General features: G+C 41.4%; 3 protein-coding genes across 5 annotated transcripts in view; 2 read left to right on the top strand and 1 right to left on the bottom strand.

Moving 5' to 3' along the window:
- Positions 1-5,290, top strand: part of max (myc associated factor X) — a 31,553-nt gene extending 26,263 nt beyond the window's left edge. For both annotated transcript variants that reach the window (XM_060915785.1, XM_060915786.1), the window contains 2 exons: positions 1,973-2,096; positions 4,062-5,290. In XM_060915785.1, the coding sequence (XP_060771768.1) occupies positions 1,973-2,096; positions 4,062-4,249 (312 nt within the window). In that variant the 3' untranslated portion in view covers positions 4,250-5,290. The remainder of the gene's footprint in view (positions 1-1,972; positions 2,097-4,061) is intronic.
- Positions 5,291-5,523: 233 nt separating this feature from the next.
- fntb (farnesyltransferase, CAAX box, beta) overlaps positions 5,524-22,792 on the bottom strand; it is a 30,887-nt gene continuing 13,618 nt past the window's right edge. The window contains exons 7-12 of the mRNA XM_060916332.1: positions 20,470-20,556; positions 18,248-18,377; positions 17,585-17,717; positions 14,374-14,485; positions 6,263-6,377; positions 5,524-5,863 (exon numbers count right to left, since the gene is read on the bottom strand). Of these exons, the coding sequence (XP_060772315.1) occupies positions 5,741-5,863; positions 6,263-6,377; positions 14,374-14,485; positions 17,585-17,717; positions 18,248-18,377; positions 20,470-20,556 (700 nt within the window). The 3' untranslated portion in view covers positions 5,524-5,740. The remainder of the gene's footprint in view (positions 5,864-6,262; positions 6,378-14,373; positions 14,486-17,584; positions 17,718-18,247; positions 18,378-20,469; positions 20,557-22,792) is intronic.
- Positions 14,406-22,792, top strand: part of rab15 (RAB15, member RAS oncogene family) — a 49,354-nt gene continuing 40,967 nt past the window's right edge. Inside the window, exon 1 of one of the 2 annotated variants that reach the window (XM_060916335.1) lies at positions 14,406-14,522. The gene's annotated coding sequence lies outside the window, so the exon portion shown is untranslated. Of the gene's footprint in view, positions 14,523-14,547; positions 14,613-22,792 lie in introns of those variants that run through there. The other variant, XM_060916334.1, reaches the window with a different exon arrangement.

Raw genomic sequence — 22,792 nt, 5'->3', positions numbered from 1 at the left:
TGGTGACTCTAAATTGAGCGTAGGTGTGAATGTGAGTGTGAATGGTTGTCTGTGTCTATGTGTCAGCCCTGTGATGACCTGGCGACTTGTCCAGGGTGTACCCCGCCTTTCGCCCGTAGTCAGCTGGGATAGGCTCCAGCTTGCCTGCGACCCTGTAGAAGGATAAAGCGGCTACAGATAATGAGATGAGATGAGATGAAAATCCCTCTGTTGGCTGAACAGTGCAATTACAGCGAGAGGAAAAACTAAGATCACACGTCCCACCTGATGATGATCACGATTGTTTTTTTTTTTTTTATTTGATTTGAATCGTCATAAATGTGTATCGTGATTTATCATCACGTGATGCATCATTCCATACCTAGTGTTTAATATATGAGCTTGACTCTAATGAAAGCCCCCTTTATGCTGTTTTTTTGCAAATCGGTGTTATGAAAGTGTTCCATTTTTCTTCATAATTTTCAAGCGTTCAGCGAGAGTCTGGATTCTTCTGGAAAATCACGTCATGCTTTTTAAGCTTTTCATTTGACTTGTATAATGTAGACACGGCATCGTACCACTTTTTTGTCTTTTCTGATGACGATCCCGGAACCTTGAGGATCACTCGATATATTGATGCACATCGAGCTTGATGTTTTGTTTTTTTCTTTAAAACTTATGTTTATGGGGGCGTCATAGCTCAGCTGGCTAAGGCGCCATACCATAAATCCAGGGACCCGGGTTCGATTCTGACCCGAGGTCATTTCCCGATCCCTCCCCGTCTCTCTCTCCCGCTCACTTCCTGTCTCTACACTGTCCTATCCAATAAAGGTGAAAAAAGGCCAAGAAAATATCTTTAAAAAAAAACAAACTTTTATGTTTATTTGTAATTTTTTTAGCACTTCACTTGAAAAAAATACTCTGTAAAAATACATCTTAAAATATAGCTTTTTTTTTTAAATCACTTTTTTGCTTGCATAAAAAAAAGCATAAATGTAATTAAATGGAGATTAAAAAAGTCATGTATATTTTATATGTAAACATTTACAGTTCCAGAAACACATCTGTTCCAAATCCAGCTCCAGTCTTGATGATCGTTTGTTGTTAGAGTTGAAATTGTTGGTTTTTTCATCCAATATCTGGTTCACCTTTCCCCCCTCCTGGCTTCTGTATTAAAATGATGATTTGGTTTGTAAATTGTCCGTATTATTGTGATTTCAGTATTAGGAACAAAATTAAGATTATTATTGGAGCCTTTAAAGGTGCATTAGGTAAGATCAGGTTTTTTTTGTTTGTTTGTTTGTTTGTTTGTTTGTTTTTATCATCTAGATTTAGGTTTCAAAGGTTAAATCGGTTTGACGTTTGAATCATCACCACCTGTGATCATTCAAACTCAAAGCTCTGCCCCCTAAGATCTACTGTGGCGTGGCTTGCCTTGCCTCGCCTCGCCCTGCCCTTTTCCACCAAAGCGGTTCCTTGCGTTTTAACTGAAAAAAAGATTGAAAAGCTGGAACAAGAGTTCCACCACAGAATTGCCAGGCCCAAAGTTGCAACCACTGACATGAGTGGCTGTGGGAAGGGCTACTGCAAGAAATTCGCTGCTATGGTGATAAGAAGCTTCTTGAAAGCATTGAAGAGTGGAGCGTTCCTCAATAAACTGCTCTGTGTGCGTTTCGCCTTTTTCCTCCAGGGGACGGTTTCAGCTCGGCTCCACCGAGTGTCTTTTTCTCAGAATTGTATGATGGTTACTGTTATTTAAAAAATAAAATTATAATATATTGCACCTTTAATGTGCAGCTCTACAGTGAGCACTTTCTCTGTGGTGAGTGAGTGAACGGATGACACTAGGATTTGTGTATGAAATGTATTTAAGAGCCAAAAATGTTCTGCTGCTTTCAGGGAAGAGTTGTTGCTGGTTATTTATTTATTTATTTATTTATTTATTTATAAAGTAGCTCATAAGGACATGTTTGTTTTTGTCTGTATGAACCAGGCCTCCCGAGCTCAGATCCTAGACAAAGCCACAGAGTACATCCAGTACATGAGACGGAAAAACCACACGCACCAGCAGGACATCGACGACCTGAAGAAACAGAACGCTCTGCTGGAACAGCAAGGTGAGGAGCTCCACCAGCATGTACACCACACAGGTACACGTCACCTGCTCAGAGTGCACCGTGCCAGAACTCAGCGCTCTGCTCACACCCTGAACCTGCTGCTGTATTTACAGGCAGAAATGTCCCCCCTCTCTCTCTCTCTCTCTCTCTGTGTATTAGACTGAGTTTTCCTTTTAATATGACGCATGGAAATACTGTGTTCGGTTCAGAAATTCTCATCATATAAAACACATGGATTATTCCTCTTTATTTTGAATGTAGACACTACAGCTGGGGGAATATGATAAACACGATATTCATCATATCAAACCGCCAGCAGGACAGGAGTGTTTTTTCATTCTTTTTGTTCACTCATTTCTTACATTTAAAGTTGCAGTGGTCAGTTTCCTTATTCCTTACTTTTATATAAAATAACTTGGAACATCTGTAGAGCTTAGACTGCCGGTCTGGGATCTAGAAGGCTTGTTTGGATCTGCTTCCTGTCAGCCATTTTATAGATACTGTAATCTACGGGCCACTGAAGATCCTCGGGGTGGAGTTTAGTGAATCTGGGTGGGAATTATTCAAATATCAGACAAGCCTAACCTTTAGTGACCTTACGTTTCTGTAGACATTTATCTTATGTAGTTTTAAAGCAGTTTAACAAATAAGAGAAAATCTAAACGTGTTTAAACTGTAAAATGATGGTTTGAAATTTTAATGCAACGTCAGCGTATTCGACGACTACGTGATTTTTAATATGAAATCCGATATCCACACAATCACAAATAGGTCATCATATTGCCCAGCCCTAGGAGACTAGTCTGGTTAACACCAGACTGTATCACAAGTGAAATATGGTCTGGAATCCGCCGATTGAATTTCTCATGGGGAGGTGTGGTTTACGATTGTCAACGGCCGTTTATTGGACGTTGCGAATGTCTATCATTTGGCGTATACGTAGCCCATGGTCAATCATGGCAGTTGTACCCGGTGACGTAGTTAGAGCGACAAAGAAAGACTGAAACACTGTTTTTTTTTTTTTTTTTTAAAACAAACTTTCGTTCTAAACTATTCAGAACAGTGTCTAAAGCTTGATCGAAAGTTTGGTTCGTATCGCTCGCCGCCATGTTAATTAAATGTGATCCGTAAACAGTCCCAAATAAACTACAAGCTTCCGTTTGTCGAGTAGTACGCGTCACCGTCTTTCCACCCCTCCCCACTCTCTGATTGGCTCCCTAACTCAGGCAAGCCTTTAGACCAGGGGTGTCAAACCTGATCCATAAAGGGCCGTGTGGCTGCAGGTTTTCATTCCAGCCATGCAGCAGCACCCTGATTTGGCTTATTCAATCAACTGACACACCCACCCTTTAATCAAGGGTGGGTGTGGCTGCAAGTATTTGACTGTGTGAAGACAGTTCAGTTGATTGAATGAGCCGAGTCAGGTGTGCTGCTGCATGGCTGGAATGAAAACCTGCAGCCACAAGGCCTTTTATGGATCAGGTTTGACACCCCTGCTTTAGACCATAGTTTCCATGCTGTCTTTTCAGATCAGAATGATTGTGCAAAGCAGCATGGGATTTCCCAGGCTACTAGGAGACAGTTCAAACTGCTAATTTATCAATAATAAAGTTTTCTGAAATACAAAGCGATGAAAATAGTGATTGAGAGACAAAGGGGGAGAGGGAGAGAAAAAGATGGGGATGGACTGGTTATCTATCATTGCTGTAACACCAGTGTGAAAAGGAACTAACTCATCTCTCTACATCATTAACTTGCTAAAATGTGCCATGTGTCATTTTATTAATGAACACTCCAGACCTTTCAGAAAACACGCTATACTTCACACTGTGCTGCATCTCACCCCCCGCTGTAGAGTCTCCTGGAAGCACACACACACACAGGCCCTCGTGTTACTCGTACAAACATGTTCTTTCAGAGCACCGTGATGTTTCTCACTGAGTGAACGTGTGTGTTTTGTGGCAGTTCGAGCACTGGAGAAGGTGAAGGGGACCACACAGCTGCAGGGTGGCTACTCCTCCTCAGACAGCAGCCTGTACACAAACCCTAAAGGCAGTGCCGTGTCAGCCTTCGATGGAGGTTCCGACTCGAGCTCTGAGTCCGAACCCGAGGAGCCGCCCACGAGGAAGAAGCTCCGCCAGGAGGCCAGCTAAGAGCAGCACCTCCTCTTCCACTGCACACCAATCAGAGACTCCAACTTCCAGTTTCGTTTCTTTACAGGCTTCCTGGATGCTAGCCCACACCCACGGAGCTAGGAGAGGAGGACTCGTAGCACACGTCTCTCTCCCTCTCCTCCGTCCGGCTCAGCAGTAACAAACAGCATCTCAAACCCACAACAAGGCAGCTTCGTGATGTACAGACTCCGCGAAAGAAGCACACTGCTCAGTCTCCTTTTTGTTTGTAGATGTTTTAAAAAAAAAAAATCATAATCTGAGTACTTACCCTTAGTAAGACTGTTCCAAAGGAGCGGTTCATCTTTCTAAATATTTGTACTTTTCCACAAAAGAACATGAGCGTATGTGGAAGCAGATAACACAGACCCATCGGATCAAATTGCTGATAAATTTGGTTTAAAAAGGAAATGTTCTTAGAGTTGTTAGTGAGCGAGTTTAAATAGCTGAAAGGTTTTTTTTTTTTAAAGGAATACATTACATTAATTTATATTCTACCTACTATGTTGTACATGTACTGGGTTTTGTACGTTTCATGCAATTTTGGGGAAATTAAAATTTAATAAACTTTTTTTTTTTCCACCACAGTTAAGTGTTACGCCTCTTCAGGGAAAACTACTGATTTTAGACAACTCCCATCCACTCCTTTTAAATTTGACATGTTTATACGTTGCACGTGTGTAGATTTTATCCATTTCTCCTCTGAGCACATACTTAATTTGATTCCGTTCCATGGAAATATCCAGCATGCTATACACACCGTCTTATAGCCTGAGGCCTACATTTAACTAGCAGATGAGAAAATTATCCTTGTTCCTGATTAATTTTTGTGTATTAGATGACATCATTCAGGTTTCTTGTGCCAGGGTTGAACAATACAATTTAAAGAGTGCGTTTATTTGTTGCTATTCAAACAACTCGGCTGTATTTTTAAAAAATATTGTTTGTGGGCATGGCCTGTCCATTTAATCCCCCCTTTAGCTACTAGAGCTAACTCATTAAAAAGCACTAATCAGTGTAAAAGCTAGTTGTTTGATTTACATGTTTTGTATGAGCTTCCTTCTCAGATTTATGTAGCTACACAGGCTTGGAGATGCCAGTGATCTCTGCTACTTCCTTCTACACTAATTTTTCTTCATAACTTTGACAGGATGTGAGGAAGAGGTGAAGTGAAGGACATTGAGATGTTGCAAGTATTTAAATTTGTAAGTTACATAACCACGTTAAATACTTTACAAACTAACAGACCAAAGTGAAACTGCTGAAGCTTTTATTTTTCACAGTACCTTAAAACAAGGACAGCAAGAAGTTCTCAGGTTCTCACCACAGCAATGATGGAGAGATACCAAAGACTCCTCTACCTCAGGTTTTAGTCATACTGGTGCAATTTAAGAAGTAGTTGTTTACACCTCAGGTTCCTTTTTACAGCCCAGATACACCTCTCCCAAAGAAAATTAAATAAAAGCCCTCCCTCTACAGGTGATGGTGTGCACTCTCTGAAGCTCCTCTTGGTGCTGGTGCAGGCAGCTTGTGGAAATACTGGATGGCTTGGGCCACTTTCTCAGGGCAGATGTTGTACACAGGGTGAGTCGGTGCCTGGATACAGGAGAGAGGATAGAAAAGGAAGGAGTACGTCTCTGATTTACACCATGAGCCAAGTTCGCTAGCGAACAAGCAAGTGCAGAGCTCAAGGTACTGTGTTTACAAAGTGTATTCTTCAAACAAAAACTGCCACCGGGCTTTATAATGATGGTTTTTGTTTTTTCCCCCCGAAACCTCCACATAAAAGCTTTAAAGTAGAATTACATCATGTACAAAATCCATCTTAGCTGATCATCAAATGTCTGTTAGGTTATTTTCTGAAATGTACTCAGTGCAGGATTCTTCATAACACACATGAGCAGAACTAAAACAGTCAAGACGACACTTATGGAAGTGTCGTCTTGACTTAACGAGCTGATTAATGATCAGGTTTCAGTGTTCTGAGAGTCTCACCAGTCTGTTCTCATCCTGGCCGAGGACCAGCTCGTTGTGGAGATCTTTGTTGCCGAAGTGCTGTGCTATCGAAAGACCACTCAAGCAGTAGCACGTGTGGTAAAAGTCCCGGGACCTCAAAAAAAAAAAAGGGCATCATTGAACACATTGAAGAGGAATAAGGGACCACCACTAGTCCCGGTCAAGCCTTTATTCATCAGAGCTGCACGCGTCATTTGGTTTAAAACCATCAAGAAAATTTGTAATACTAGTGAGTTTTGACTGACTCAGCTAACGTTAACTAAAAATCACACGCTTCACACTCTGAATTTTAAACATTCAGATACTACAGTATAGTAGTGTGCTGATTTACAAAGTAAGGAATAACTAGATAGAACTCGACACCAACGGCATCGATGGGGATGCCTCCGCCTGGTAGACTACATGCCTTATTACAGCAAGTTGTGACTTGGGGATGGACATTTGACCTCACAATAATCTTGTGACCTTTTAACCTCAATCTAATCAAATCATGTTTGTCCCCAAATGCACAAATGGTGAAAGTTTGGTGAAATTCCTTTCATTAGCCTTTGAGATATTGTGTTCACAAGGTTTCGGGACGGACAACCTGAAAACATAATGCCTCCCGCACCTTAAAGGAACAGTCCACCGTACTTCCAAAATGAAATGTTCTTCTCTGAAAGTTCAGTTACACAAATTGAAACGTGGCGATTTTCTATGCTATGAAAAGTCCGCACTATAATGACAGGCGTACTAACACCTTCTGCGCGCTTCGGCACCTTCACTCGGAGTTGTACCACTTTTTTTTTTTTTTTTTTTTTTTAGACAGGGCAGACAGACCAGAGCATTCGCCCGCCTGGCCGTGCCCAACGAGGAGCGCTCTCGGCCGGCTTGGGAGGCAGACGGCAGCCCCTCCTGGAAGTGTGGTTTTACCATGGGCCTCATGCGGAAAAATGACAAAGTCCCAATTTTACCATGGGGCTCAAGTTGTACCTTTTTTTTTTTTTTTTTTTTTTTTTTAGACAGGGCGGACGGACCAGGGCATTCGCCCGCCTGGCCGTGCCCGAAGAGGAGTGCAGGTATCAATGCGCTGTCGAAGCGCGCAGAAGGCGTTAGTACGCCTGTCATTATAGTGCAGACTTTCCATAGCATAGAAAATCGCCACGTTTCAACTTGTGTAACTGAGCTTGTTTCATATCACTGGTCATATAAACAGGAAAAACACGGAAGAGTTTGGTCGCATCTAACTACAGCCCCAAAAAATACCATTGGCCATACTGAGCCTAGCTACATTGCTAACAGGAGTAACAGCGCGTCTGACTGACTGGGAGGTCGCACAAAGCTCGGAGAGGTACGGAGCAGCTCGTCTCAATTCAGAGAAGAGCATATTTCATCATGGAAGTACGGTGGACTGTTCCTTTAAGGTGGCGAAGGCATAAAAAACACTTTGGGTGATGCTGCTGATTACAGGAAAAGAAATCCATCACAGCGTGGCATGACGAGGTTATAGTGCAATTGATTTAACCACAACACATCCTGAAGCAGTTTATTCCTTTTATACTGCAGCCACCAATTACATTTTAGCTCGTCCGGCTGTAGGCTATGGCTACAGAGGGGTCATATACAATTTCACGAAAAATCGCTTGCGGTGTGTCAACGAAGCATGCAATAAACACAGTCGTTCCCTCTCTTGCCTTGCTTTATTCTCTCCAGAAATTACCAAGACCAAACCACAGCATACTGAGAAACCGTAAAGAAGTGTAAACTCGTCTGTCATACAATTAATGTTTAATAAACTTCACCAGACCAACGAGTTTTAGCCATAACTAGATATAGAAATGAGAACGTGTGGTAAAGCTGTGGTTTTTCAGCTGCACTGCTATCAGATCTGACCAATCAATCAATCAGAATTCAACAGCACTGGAGAACAACAATCATAACCACCAGATTTGGAACAGTATTGGAGGTGGTGTAGACACTTAGATGCCAACCACTCTTCACATCTGGTCATGCCCAAAAATCCAAATATTTGGGGAAAATGTGTGTCAGATTTTGGGATATGAAATTCCTAATAGTAGTCTTGTAATTTTTTTTTTTTTTTAAAAACACAAAAGAACTGGTATAAAGTCGAGTCCCCAAGCCTCAATCAGTGGATGGACGGCGTTAAAGAAATCTATGCGAGGGAGTTGACGACGTTCCACCTGAGGTCCAGAAGAGCGATCTTCCCCAGAAAAATGGACTGCATATATCAAAGGGGTAGAGGACGCAACCTTAACATCAGATACAATGGACAATTAAGGACACTGGTCATGATGCATCACAATACAAATTGAGATTCCCCCACACTGTCAATCACTCGGTTATTGTTCGTTTGTTCCAATTTATGCTGAAAATACTTTAAAAAAAAAATAAAAAAAAAAACACACTAGTGCTTCAAAATTACAGACAAAATAAACTGATGCCAATGGGAAGAAAAGTAGGTAACGCATTTGAGTATTGCCCAGAACACAAGTGTGGTGGTATTATTTATATTTAAAACTAAATAAATAAAGCAAAGCAGTTTCCATATATTGCCACAGTATATTGGGGAGGGATAAATAAAGGGATTAAAAAGTGAGTGGACTTTTTTTTTTTAATTATTTTTAAAGATGGCGGCACGGTGGTGTAGTGGTTAGCACTGTTGCCTCACAGCAAGAAGGTCCGGGTTCGAGCCCCGTGGGCCTTTCTGTGCAGAGTTTGCATGTTCTCCCCGTGGGTTTCCTCCGGGTGCTCCGGTTTCCCCCACAGTCCAAAGACATGCAGGTTAGGTTAACTGGTGACTCTAAATTGACCGTAGGTGTGAATGTGAGTGTGAATGGTTGTCTGTGTCTATGTGTCAGCCCTGTGATGACCTGGCGACTTGTCCAGGGTGAACCCCGCCTTTCGCCCGTAGTCAGCTGGGATAGGCTCCAGCTTGCCTGCGACCCTGTAGAACAGGATAAAGCGGCTAGAGATAATGAGATGGGATTTTTAAAGATTTTTTGGGGCTTTTTCCACCTTTATTGGATAGGACAGTGTAGAGACAGGAAATGAGCAGGAGAGATCGGGAAAGGACCTCGGATCAGAATCGAACCCGGGTCCCCGGATTTATGGTATGGCGCCTTATCCACCTGAGCCACGACACCCCGACCATCACTTTCAAGTGTCCAAGTTTGAATAAAAAAAAAAAAGTTTCTGCATTAAGCAGATCAAGCTGAATTAATCACAGGGGGAACCCACCTCCTCCTGGCTGTTCCCATAAGGGGTCACCATAGTGGACCATCATGATCCCTGTATTTGAGTTGGCGTAGTATTAATTTATATTTTAAAAAAAAAACCACACCAGATGCCCTTCCCAACACAACCCTCCCCAAAAGATGCCCTCAGACTCCAGATCATGTGATCTGAAATGGGTAAAGCCAAATCCAAAATGGCGGTCATTAATAGCTCTATTAGTATGGCCAGTGATGCAATTTGCCCCCCCCCAAAAAAAAAAAAAAAGTCTCCATGATTATTGCAAATCATCTTTCAAAGTGGGCTTCATTGCTACAGCACAACCAGCTCGCGTGGCCACACCATGAGAAACCAGACCTGTTTATAATTAGCCAAGTTGTTCATAAAAACCAATTAGAACAATTTGATCTTCCAAACAAATCAAAATCCATTGAAAACTCAGGGAGGAGTAGCAATTTTTGTGAACTGTGGACAAATGAATGACAGATGCTGCATGATGGCGATAGCTCATCAGCTACAGTGATGCAAATTCGTTTGTAAATTTAAAGCTAGATGGCCTTTTAATTTCACAAAGTCAGTGAAATTTCGTTCCCTCTGAAATTTGGTCATTGTGATGCATGTTTATTCATGCAAATGCGCATGAAATCACTCGCTTCACGCAGACAGAGGAAGCCCGTGTGCAGGTTTACCTTCTTTTGGGTTTTACAGCAGCTGGCATCCACAGTGATCTGAAGTGCCATCTACAGGTTTGCCTTTGACCGTTCCATCATTCTGTCGCTAAACAAACAGCTGATCACACCGAGGTGCTCGCTGACCACCGATATTTATTAGTTTGGTCCTGCATTTCCTTTCCTTCGTATAGAACATAACGTCTTTTCTTCTCGCTTTCTTTCCGTTAATGTAGTCGCTCTTTCACGTTTCATTCGCATCCTCCATTTTTCTCTCCTGTTTAAAATTTGTATCCCGCAATGCCTTGTGCAAACAGGGAAAGCCCACCACGTGATGCACGATATAGCATAACTGGGTCATGTTGAAGCAGGAAAAATAAATAAATAATTTAGAACCACGTGGCCCTAAATTGCTCCATTTATAAATTTTTTTTTTGGGAGGGGGGATTACAATTGGAAATCTGCAATTCAAATTCAGTAGCTTTTGGTCCACCAAACAAAAATAATTGGTGTCAGGAAAATTCTGATGACAATCTGAAAGGCAGTCTACATTTAATAACTTATCAGTTGAATTGTTATTGCAGCCATAAGCTGTGCGATAATGCACTGTTTTGAGCCATGTCTCAGACTTTGTGGTTCATGAATACAAAGAATGCATACAAACAAGGCATGTCGGAGTTTGTTTACCCATTTTAAACCATGCGAGCACAGCACTGCAACGGAGCCGAGGAGGTCCGGCTATTTATCCAAGCTTGGGACTGGCGCCAAGTATGCACTGGCTTGTACAACTCCAATAGCTAGGTATTTTACCAAACCTGCATGTCTTTGGACTGTGGGGGAAACCCACGCGGACACGGGGAGAACATGCAAACTCCGCACAGAAAGGCCCTGCATCAGCTGTGAGGTTCGAACCCGGAACCTTCTTGCTGTGAGGCGACAGCGCTAACCAACCATAATTTATCCATTTAGTTAACACCTGGTCATTACGATTGTGTATCTTGACATGAAACTGAAGTTTCTGAATGGCCTTTCTCCACCGTACCTTGAAGAACATGATGAAGAGGCCCCTAAAGAGAACTAGAGCAGACAATAATAATGATTTGGTGGTTCTGAGTGTCAAGTAGTTCATTTGGTGGAAGAACACGAGTACGCAGGTCCCAAGTGATGGAATTCCTTGCAGACACCGCGTCAGTCATGTGGAAACATTCATTTCGAGAAACAACCGAAAACCTTCCTATTTAAAAATCAGCTTATACTTCTTAGATTCTGACTTGTTTATTGAATTTGATTTTATTCTGTAGTGATTTTAGACTTGAAGTATAATTATTGCTTGCATTTTTTGAATCGGAAAGCGCCACAGAGTGAACATGTATAGCACTATATAGTAGGGTGCATCAGTTGCCCTCACTTTCATAAAATCTGATGTGTTTTTGTTTGGGTGTTCCTTTTCACCAATAAAGACATCCTGTAAAATGTTTTGACCGTATTCAAAAGTCTAATGGTGGCACCATGAGGTTCATTTTTTTGCCAAAAAATGCTTATTTTATGTTTTCGCGTAAGGTTTGAATCACAATGTTGGACTCCATTTATTGATTTCTTGTGAGCCAGAGATCATGTTAAGAACCTTTGCAAGGGATTGAGAAGCATTAATGTGATTCATAATACATTTGTATTGTTTAAAAGTAGCTGAACAATGATTCAATGAACAGCTAAAACTCAAACTGTGCTTGATAATATATTTAGTAGTGCTGTCAAAGTTAACGCGATCTCAATTTATTGCGATTAAAAAAAAAAAAAAAAGTGCCGTTAACGCAAATTCTAATTTGGCCATGCGAGTCACCCGTAGTTCCTGTTGAGGCTTGTCGTGCGCTGCTTCAATAAGAGTATGTGTGAGTGATGGAGAAAGGCATAGACATATAAACATCCTCGCCGCCACATTGGATGTGGCAAAGTGGAGATTCTTCAACCGTCTCTGGTATAGCGTCTAGACAGTAGCCGAGAATAAAGATGCCTCATTCATGTGCTGCGTTTAACTGTACCAACAGGTTTACCGTCCAAACGAGATCACATGGGATTACCTTTCACAGGTGAGACTGGAAAAATACTTTTCAATACTGTTCCTTCAGTCTTCAGTTTCCAGCTCATCTCCACCCGGGGGGGTGTAGAGTTATAAGCAGTGAGAATTAGAGAATACAGTGCCACACTATGATGAACGTTTTTGAACGCATGATGAATGTTTTTATTTTTATCAGTTTTTTTCTTCTTTTATGGCAAATACTTCCCTTCAAAAGAAACTAATGAAGAGTAAAATAAAACATTTTCACAGTGATATGCACTTTATTTTTCATCCCTTGGTTTTCTAATCTAATATGGAAGTTATGGATGTCAGTGGCTGTGACAAGACGTGTTAGGCTCTACAATTAAAAAAAATAAAAATTTGGTACAAAGCAAGCCCATTCACTTTATGCTGATAAGAGAATTACAATGGTTTTTCATGTGACAAAAATGTGCGATTAATCACGAGTTAACTATGACAGTCGCGACATTAATCGCGGTTAAATATTTTAATCGCTTGACAGCACTAATATTTAGAATATGTACTAAAAATGTGTATCTAAGATATTTGGTATACTCTATTGCCGCTTTTCCACTACAAACGCGGCTGAGCCGTGCCGTGCCGAGTCGAGCTGAGCGGGGCTGTTGGAGTTGCATTTCGACTACAACCGCGCTGAACCGTGCTGGCTGGAAGTGGGTGGACACATTGGGTGGAGTTAGCGAAAGTGGGTGGACGTCACGTGATGTCGTTAAGCAGCGCAAACAGTGACATCAGTGACAGTGGCGGAACAAGTCAGAGCCGGGCCGGGGGCGGGGCAAATGACCGGGCCCTTTATTAAAGCTTATCATAACATCATTTTAGGCTACAAAATGTCCGCAACTGCGGTGTTTACCAATTTCAACACTACCGGGTGCAACTATGTTATTTAGTACATCAAGTCCTTCAAATGAACATGTAACTCAGAAACAAAAAACATTAGGATACTGTACATGGCTCATAATAAAACATCAATAGCCTATACTGCGCACATTATTTGAAGGGCATACGAATGAGCGCTCAGAGGTTGCAACGGTGACAGGAAGAGTCAGAAATAAAAGGAGGGCGGTGCAAACCTCACTGAATGCACTGTGTTTACCAATTTCAACACTACGGGGTGCAACTATGTTATTTTGTACATTAAGTCCTTCAAACGAACATGTAACTCAGAAACAAAAAAAACAGGTGACATACTGTACATGGCTCATAATAAAACATCAATAGCCTACTGCGCGCATTATTTGAAGGGCATACGACGAGCCTTGCGCTCCGCGAACTCGTCCACGATGCTCTGTATGTCACTGATTCAGTGAGCTTTTAAGCGGTAGTCTCACGACCCGAATAGTAAACAATAAACATGGAGGACATGGAGTCGTTAGTGTTGCTGGTCTTGGTGCTGTGGCTTGTTGTCACCGACAACGCCAACAGATACTGGCAAGAGCGTATAGATGAGGCGAGGCGCATAAGGCTTCATAATTCTCGTAATTCGTAATTCTCCTTCTTCCGGGTTTGCGGTGTTTACAGATCCCAGCGCGCTCGCGGGGCGTGTGTGGGCATGTGAGGACACTCCTCCTCACCAATCAGTGCACAGGGGAGTGTCTGCTCACGCCCCCAACCTCACTCGGCACGGCTTGGCTCGCTTCAGCCCCACTCCAAAACCGTGCAAGTTTTAGGGGCTAAGCAGGGCTGAAGCGAGCTGAGTCGTGCTGTTCTTTGGTAGTCGAAACGCGAGCCGTGTCGGGCTGAAGTGAGCTGAAGCGAGCTGAAGTGAGCTGAAAAAGGGTAGTGGAAAAGGGCCATACAAGGTGCCATAATGTTTCATGAAAAGTGATCGAAATTGTCATAAAAGTCATAAAATAGCAGCTTTTTCCATAACTTTGAGCTCCTGGTGCCGCCATTAAACTTTTGAATTTTGTCAAACTATTTCACCCAGTGTGTTTTCTTACCAAAAGGAACAAAAATGCATTATGATCGGAGGAACTTGTCATTTTTAGTAGGCAACCCTACTATATAGATGTAATATATAGACGACGACATCAGTGCTGTAAAAACAGATGAACCACACCTTATACATTTTAAGAAGTGTGTGTTGTACTGACTTGCCCGGTTTGTCCAGCAGGCCTCCTCCAGGGTTCTGGCAGCAGAGCAGGATGTACTCCTGTAGCGCTTGCTGCTCAAACATCCAACTGTTAACACTCAGCGTCTCGTCTCCTACAAACAGCAACACAGCATGAGCACGCTCACACAGGTACCTGCTCACCATCACGACTACACACACACCATTTATACACTCATCTCTGATCACACGACCAGTTCTCATTACTACTGAGAGTCCCAGGTAAGCAAATTTACCACAAAACACGAATACAAAGAACAACTTGTGCAAAGACTTCAGTCTGCGAGTACAAAATGGAACTTTTTTTGTACTATACAGTACATATGTAAAAGAAACTAAATATTATTTAAAAAAAAAAAAAGCTTCAGTTGGAGTTACAAATAAAAATGTTTACATTTATTCCCCTGACAAAATTTAACCAGGAACTTTTTTTTTTTTTTGGGAGGTTCCATCACCAACTGAGCTACATTTTGAATTGATAGATACACGTTCATGATGGTGTATAAATTTACAATCTCAACCCCTAAAAAAAAAAAAAAAAAACCCACCTTACATGCTTCAGATAGGAGCACCAATAATTCTGACACATTTTGTTTAAAACTAAATTTTATTTTTCATCTGAGACTTGATCCTTATAACCAGTGGATTTTTGAACCGAGTCACATGTTTAAAAGCCCCAGATTTGTCATCCCTATCGACTCCGTTTGCCTCGAGTTCTGCTTGTTTATTTTACTATAAAAAAAAAAAAATTAACATTTATTTACTGACTAGACTTGTTAGATTTCATGTCTTAGACCCCGTCCACACGTAGCCGGGTATCTGCTAAATCGAAGATATTTTTCTACGTTTTGGCCTGTCATCCACATGAAAACACATCAAAAACGAATATTTAAAAAAAAAAAACACTCCGGGCAAAGTGAAGATTTTTGAAAACTCCGTGCATGCCTTTTCGTGTAGACAGAGATAACCGGAGTTTTGCGTTTTAGAACGTCACAATCTGCGCCAAAAAAATAACAAATCTGCCCTGACGTCAAATGTGCGACCTTTGTTTACTGCAGAAGCCAGATTAAGCATGGACAAAGAGTAATGGATCGGAGTAGTGCCTTGAAAGCGTTAATTATTGTGCAGGTGCTATTCTGATGTGATTAGGGGGTAGGATTTGGGGAAATAATGCCATCTACAGGTTTGGAACGCTTATGAACGTGATTGAAAACGCAGATGTTCGGTTACGTGTGGAAGGGATTTTTTTCGAAGACGAGGTGGTGTGGATAAAACATTTTTATAAACGGGGGGGATGTTCGGTTTTAAAAATACCCGGCTACGTGTGTACACGGCCTTAGTCCCCCTATTTATTTATTTTTAATACAAACTTTGTTATAGATTTCTATTTTATGACTTTGACATTGAGTCAAAACATTTTAGGAGTTCTAACCGTTTCCCCCAGCACAAAATTACACAGAGGGAAAATAAATAAATAAATATCCGAGATCTGAGCGGCATATTCCATAAGACAGCACTTTCTTTTTAAACTAAAGGGAAAAAAAAAAAAAAAAAAAAAGGCTGCTGGGTTTTGGTGCAAAATAAATGAAGTGAGTGTGACAGTCAAAGTGTCCAGAAGAACTGTGGCTGGTTCTGGAAGATGCTCAGTAAAACCTACAGCTCATTTCTTTATTAAACTGCACTCATTGGACCGGAAACGGCTTTTTTTTTTTTTTTTTAAAGCAAAGGGTCGTCTCACCAACTGTTTATCTTTTTTTTTTTTTTTTTTAAATGTTGAAACATTTCCTTTCCTCAAGTTATTTTTGGTCGACAGCATTTCTTGATGTGTGCTGAAGACTTTTGCACAGCACTGTATACATACGAGGGCAAGTCACAAAGCTCTAAGACAGAGGTTATAATTTCAAAATGAATTCAAAAGAAGGAATTCTCCGATGGAAACAGAAGTGTTTAGACTTAAAAACGGAGGATAGGTAGAGAAACAGCTTTGTTATTTTCATAAATAAAGATTTCTCTTCAATTTGTCTTAGAACTTTTTGACTTACCCTCGTACAGGGCGGCACGGTGGTGTAGTGGTTAGCACTGTCACCTCACAGCAAGAGGGTTCTGGGTTTGAGCCCAGCAGCTGACGGGACTCTTCTCTGTAGAGTTTGCATGTTCTCCCCGTGGGTTTCCTCCGGGTGCTCCGGTTTCCCCCACAGTCCAAAGACATGCAGGTTAGGTTAACTGGTGACTCTAAATTGAGCGTAGGTGTGAATGTGAGTGTGAATGGTTGTCTGTGTCTATGTGTCAGCCCTGTGATGACCTGGCGACTTGTCCAGGGTGTACCCCGCCTTTCGCCCGTAGTCAGCTGGGATAGGATCCAGCTAGAGGTCTGCGCGGGACAGAATTTTCAGTCCCGTTCCCACCCGCAAATCCCGCATGATGCAGACATTCACGTTATTTCTCACGAAAGTTCTTGTCAATGGCTTGGGGAATTAAACATGCTGAGCTTAGCTGGGCTCTCCACTGACCGATCCTTCACCTAGCGCACGTAGCGAGGGTGCGCGTTGCCAGGCAGCATGCGCAGCTGAGGCTTTACAGAGATACCCAACACACCTACCAACATCTACAGTGGATATTAAGAATATTGTACATTGCACATAGCTTATATGTCACTCCTCACATTTACATTCTAGGAAATACAAGTAGGTCTATAAGAAATTAATATAATTTAAAGACACAGCGTGATGGTGCCCCGCCCCCTACTTCTGAAGCACTGTGAGCTTCACTAGAGGAGCTCTGCTCTTCTGCCATGATTGGAGATCTCAAACAAACACGGAAGAGCGGAAAGGAATCGGAAACGTACGCGAGATTAGACCACATCCGCAAATTTAGGCATCTTAAAATGTTTTTATTAATGCTAAATAAAATATCCAGCACAATTTATATAGGATAGACATAAATTAATAAGTTTTATTTTAAACACGTTTTTAGTTAGCGGGACTGCAGCTTATCACCTCTCCCGCCCGCATTGTGCACTCCCCCTCCCGCCCGCCCACAATGAGCTTTCAAAATTTGTCCCGCGCCGCACTGCTTTGCGTCGGGTCCCGCGGGAGTGCAGGGCTCTAGCTCCAGCTCACCAATAATTCTGGAGTTAATTGTTACACCTCCCAACAACCTTAAAAATACTGAATGCTGTGTGGGCGCGGTCTTACCGTCTTTAAGGAGCGCTCTGTGGAGCAGCGGTAGCAGGCCAGCCTGCCAGAACGAGTAACAGCCGTCCACCAGTTTGTTACAGCGGCCCTGAAATCCGCCCTCGTAACGCATCTGCCTGCAGGTGACCCAGCGCTGGAGGAGATCACACACACACACACACACCTGGTCATTTCACAAAGATCATCGATATGGTCAGGTTTACTGTAAGGAAACATCGCATTGTGGTTTCTCACCAACATGACATGCTGCCTGATTAACTTCAACACACGAAGTGTTCATCCAAGAGAAACTCTAAAGACTTGTTTTTTTTTTTTTAAAGTGAGGATTCCAGTGTTCCCTATTAAAAAAAAAAAAAAACCCACACCAAGACACTTCCTGTAGGCTGTGGTTATTAAGCCCAGAAGCTGATGTCACACCCCTCTCTCCTGCATCCTTCCTGAAATGCTATAAACAGTGTGAGCCATGACATGGACTGGCTTTTCGCCCAGTAAGTCGTCAGGGCGTCATTCTGACGAGGGTGTCGGTCTACAGCGTGATCAGGATTCTAATTTATCATCGTCACTACAAGGTCTTCAAGACTGAAATCTTCGGTTTCAGATATGTTTATATGGAGAGACAACAAGAACAAGGCATCATGGGTAATATGAGAGAGAGAGACTCACTAATAAGGCCTTGAGATCCAGCATGTGTTCCTTTCCCAGGATGACCAGAGCTGCCATGCCACAGAAGGTGTAGCCACCATGAGCCTCCAGACCAGGCATCCCTCCCAAACCACCTTCCCAATTCTGACAGCTGAAGAAAAAAAAAAAGTTTATCAAAGCTTTGTGGGTTCACATCACTCTGGACATTCCTACCCGACAGTCAAATGTGTTTTTTTTTTTTTAAACCATCACTTGCCACTTTCGCCTTCTCCAAAGTGAGAAAACTGGCTATAAAACATCAAAACCAAAGAATGTTCACATCAGTGAGGAGAACGCCTCGTCCTGTCTCCATTAGTCATTATAAAACATCCTTTTTCCACGTCTGATGCGTTTCGTCTGCGTCCAGTCCGACTTTGCTACTTTTTCTGTTGGAATTTGTTCTGCTTCGTCTGGGTCCGTTAAGTTTTTTTTCCCTGTTCGAGTCTGATAAAGTTTGTCTGATTTGCTTTGTTTCAGGAATACATTTCATCCAATCTTGCGACGCTGTTCTTGTTGAAGTCTTGTTTCGTCCGAGTTTGATACATTTTGTCTGATGCGCTTTGTTGCAGTAATTTTTCTTAAGCCAGATGTGTTTTAATTGTACGTTTTGTCCGAGTTTGCTACATTTCTGTTAAAGTCTCAGGTTGTCTCAGTCGATTACATTTTTCTGTTTCAGTCATACATTTGTCCGAGTCAGATACATTTGTGTTTGAGTGACGCGTTTTGTCTGACTGATGCGCTTTGTTTCAGTAATCTGTTCCGTCCGAGTCTGATGTTTTCAGTAACATTTTGTCCGAATCTGATGCGCCTTGTTTCAGTAATACGTTTTGTCTGACTGGGATACATTTTGTTTTAGAGAGGATTTGTTTTGTCCGATTTTGCTGCATTTCTGTTGAAGTCTTGTTTAGTCCGAGCGTTACATTTTTTTCTGTTTGAGTGATGCACTTTGAGACCGATACATTTTGTCCAATATGCTTTTCTCAGTAATACATTTGGTTTTCGTGATGGTTTTGTCCGAGTCGGATTTTGCTACTTTTTTTTTTTACTGTGAGAATTTGTTCTGCTTCATCTGGGTCTGTGAAGTTTTTTCCTGTTTGACTTTGATCTGCTTTGTTTCAGTCATACATTTCGTCTGACCGATACATTTTGTCTAATTTTGTGACGTTGTTCCTGTTGAAGTCTCGTTTCATCAGAGTCGGATACGTTTTGTCTGATGTGCTTCGTTTCAGTAATTTCTCAAGTCTGATACGTTTTAATTGTTTTGTCTGAGTTTACTACATTTCTTCTGTTCCAGTGACGTGCTTTGTTTTACAAATACGTTTTGTCTGAGTCCAGTGTATTTTGTCTGACCAATACGCTTTGTTTTAGTAATACATTTTGTCTGACTTGGACAACTTGTTTCAGTAACATGTTCCATCGGAGTCTGATACGTTTTGTATTAGCGATTTGTTTGATACCAGAGTTACTTTTGTTTTTGCTCCCCTCCCGTTCGAGTGATGGGTTTTGTCCGAGTCTGATGCACTTTCAGTGATGCATTTTGTTTTAGTGATGCGTTTTGTCCAATTTTGCTACGAGTTGAAGTCTTGTTTTGAGTCCGTTACTTTTTTCCTGTTCGAATGATGTTTTGTTTGAGTCCGATACACTTTCAGTAATTTCTCTCAAGTCTGATGCGTTTTGTCCAAGTTTGCTACACTTTCTGTTGAAGTCTTACGCTTTTGTCTGAATTGATTACACTTCTTCTGTTTCAGTGATGCATTTTGTCCGAGTCGGACACGCATTGTTTCAGGAATATATTTCGTCTGAGTCTTTTACATTTTATTTGTTTGGGGAATAAGTTTTATCCGAGTCTGATAAATTTATCCAATCCATTTTCGCTGTTGAGTCGTTTTATTTATTTATTTGCCTCGTGTTTGAGTGAGATTTCGTCTGTTGATATGTTTACCTGAGTCTGTTAGCTACAAGTTATACATCACATCATGTACTTGTGAAAGGCCCAAAATTAGACATGTTCTTATTGCTAGTTACTCTAACGTAGGAACATGAACATTGATCCACGTTTCATTAACCTCCTCATACTGTGCGTGCTCACTAACGAGACTCGGTTTTGTGCCACTTTGTCCTCCATGTGTGTTGTCCCCTGTAACTTTTGTCTCCACTAATACCACACCATCGTCATTTTGTTGTAAAAGTAACTCAAGAGGTACCTGAGGATCCAGTTGTGTGTTCCATCAAACAGTTTTGGGGTCATGATATTGGTGAGCGAGGCCACGGACGCCGCACAGTACGCGCTCCTGGAGAACAAAAGCATTCTATTACATTCATATCACAGAGATGCCTACCCCAAATTTTGAATTTCAGTATTCCCGAAAAACATTTTTCAGTATTTTGGAATGACTTTCAGTAACATTAATTTATGCACATTTCCATTATAAAGAGGTGTATATACCAATATGTTTAACATTTAAATTATTAAAAAGTACTGTTTTGTGTGAATTGAATAAACAAAACACGAGCAGCCATCTCAATTGAATTTCCACTCAACAAATTTCTAGAGTATACAATATATCACATTTTTATAAATACAATAGTGTTTCCTGTTTGCAGACATTACGGTTGACGACCAATCATTGGTATTGAATGCAACTCCTCAAAAGTATTATATTATATTACCTGGCAAAATGTTCTACCTGTTAACGGATTCTAATAAAATTTTTTAAAAAATGTCTTATTTCATGCCAAAGAGAGTCCGACATTATCTTAGACTACGTTCAGACTGCACCCTGAAACGACCCATATCTGATTTTTGCTGCCCATATGTGACCTGTATCCGATTTGTTCTTGACAATCTGAACGACACCGATCCGATTTTTTCACATGCGACCCAGGCCGCTTGGATATGTGGTCCTAATTCCAATCCATATCCAATATTTTCACATGCGACTGCAGTCTGACCGGACAGGTTGCATTCATGCGACCTACACGTCAACAAGAGACAAACGTCACTATTCTGCGTTGGCTAATCCCGCCTCTTTGGTGGAAAACAGCAGCATTTGTACAGTTTTCAGAATTTAAATAGACCTTTATAGAATTGATCAAGCTAATGGTGGATTTGGTAGGGACCTGGATGTTGATCTGTTAGCCTGATTAAATAAAACAGTTTCTATAACTGATTTATAACTTAAACCATCCTGTATTACAATATTATAAGATTGTTCTGGAAATTTCCAGTAATTCGACACCTTCGGTCTCATTAGTCTGCTGCCCACATTAATCAGATTATTGTGTGAGTTCCGCCGCCGCCACAAAAACCACATCGCCAGGTCTCGCCTCATCTCCATGCTTTACTTGCAAACTTGAAGAGTGCGCTTTTTTTTTGGTTTACGTATTACGTAGATGTGCTTATTACGTGTCAATTTGCGCATGCGGGACACTTTTGGGTCGTTTTCCGTTCATATTGGAGATCGCATACAAGTCTCATATAATTGGTAATGTGAACGGCCTAACAAAAAAAAAAAAAAAATCGGATTTCACAACAAATTGGATATGGGTCGTTTCAGGTTGCAGTCTGAACGTAGTGTAAATGTCCCAATATATAAATACTTCAGCATAATGCTTCAGAAGAGACGCTGAATAAAATGGCATTTATAATTGTATTTAAAACAGTGGAATGATCAATTTTTTTGCCACAATCCCAACAACACTAATCATAAAATTCTGTTTTTGATCATACTACATGTACATTTGCACTTGCAACACTGAAAAGACTTTGAATTAAAGAAGTACAGCCAGTGTTTGATATTTCAGTGAATAAAAATCAGACGTGTAAAAAGAAACTGAATAAGTTTAACTCACATTTCATGGCACTAACTGGCAAGTTCAACTCCAAGCACAGGTCAACCATCACCGCTTCAGCGCGTCACGTTCCGTGTCTTTTCATCCACAGATTTCGTAAAAAACTGCTGGATACCCCCAGATTTATTTTCCGCCTGACTCGCCATTTCAGCATACTCCATATGTTGTTTTTTTTTGGAGTTGACATGCCGCGTGCAGTCATCGCGACCACCATGAGTGATGTTAATGTCAGTTCTACACAGTTTGCAATGCGCGTATCCATTGCCCTTTTGACTGGGTGTAATGCACGGCCATTCTACCGTATATCGTGGGAGGAACACCTGAGACCTGTGCTTCACTTGTCCCGATACTGAGTGTTTCATTTCCACTACTGAGAAGCAGCACCATGAGTGTGTGATGTCGAGTGAAAATAGTGTGAACAAATGTGCGGTATCTGCGCATGTCACGCACAGCATGTGCGGTTGTCGTAAAAATAAATAGCCTAGCTGTGAATCGCGCATGAATTGAAAAAGTCGCTTGGAGATTTAAAAACAACTCACTGGAATTTAAGACTTTATAATAATTCCGTACAGAATAACACTGTTTGCTGTAACATCGTATTTACGTAACTTTTCCGTACAAAATACGGCCAATCCGTACTAGTAGGCATCTCTGATATCAGGTCTTAAATGAGAA

The sequence above is a fragment of the Neoarius graeffei genome, chromosome 3 (genome assembly GCF_027579695.1).
Source record: "Neoarius graeffei isolate fNeoGra1 chromosome 3, fNeoGra1.pri, whole genome shotgun sequence".
In the NCBI taxonomy this organism is placed as follows: domain Eukaryota; kingdom Metazoa; phylum Chordata; class Actinopteri; order Siluriformes; family Ariidae; genus Neoarius; species Neoarius graeffei.
The sequence above is the reverse complement of the archived record's forward strand: the minus strand, read 5'-3'. Positions and strand labels throughout refer to the sequence as shown.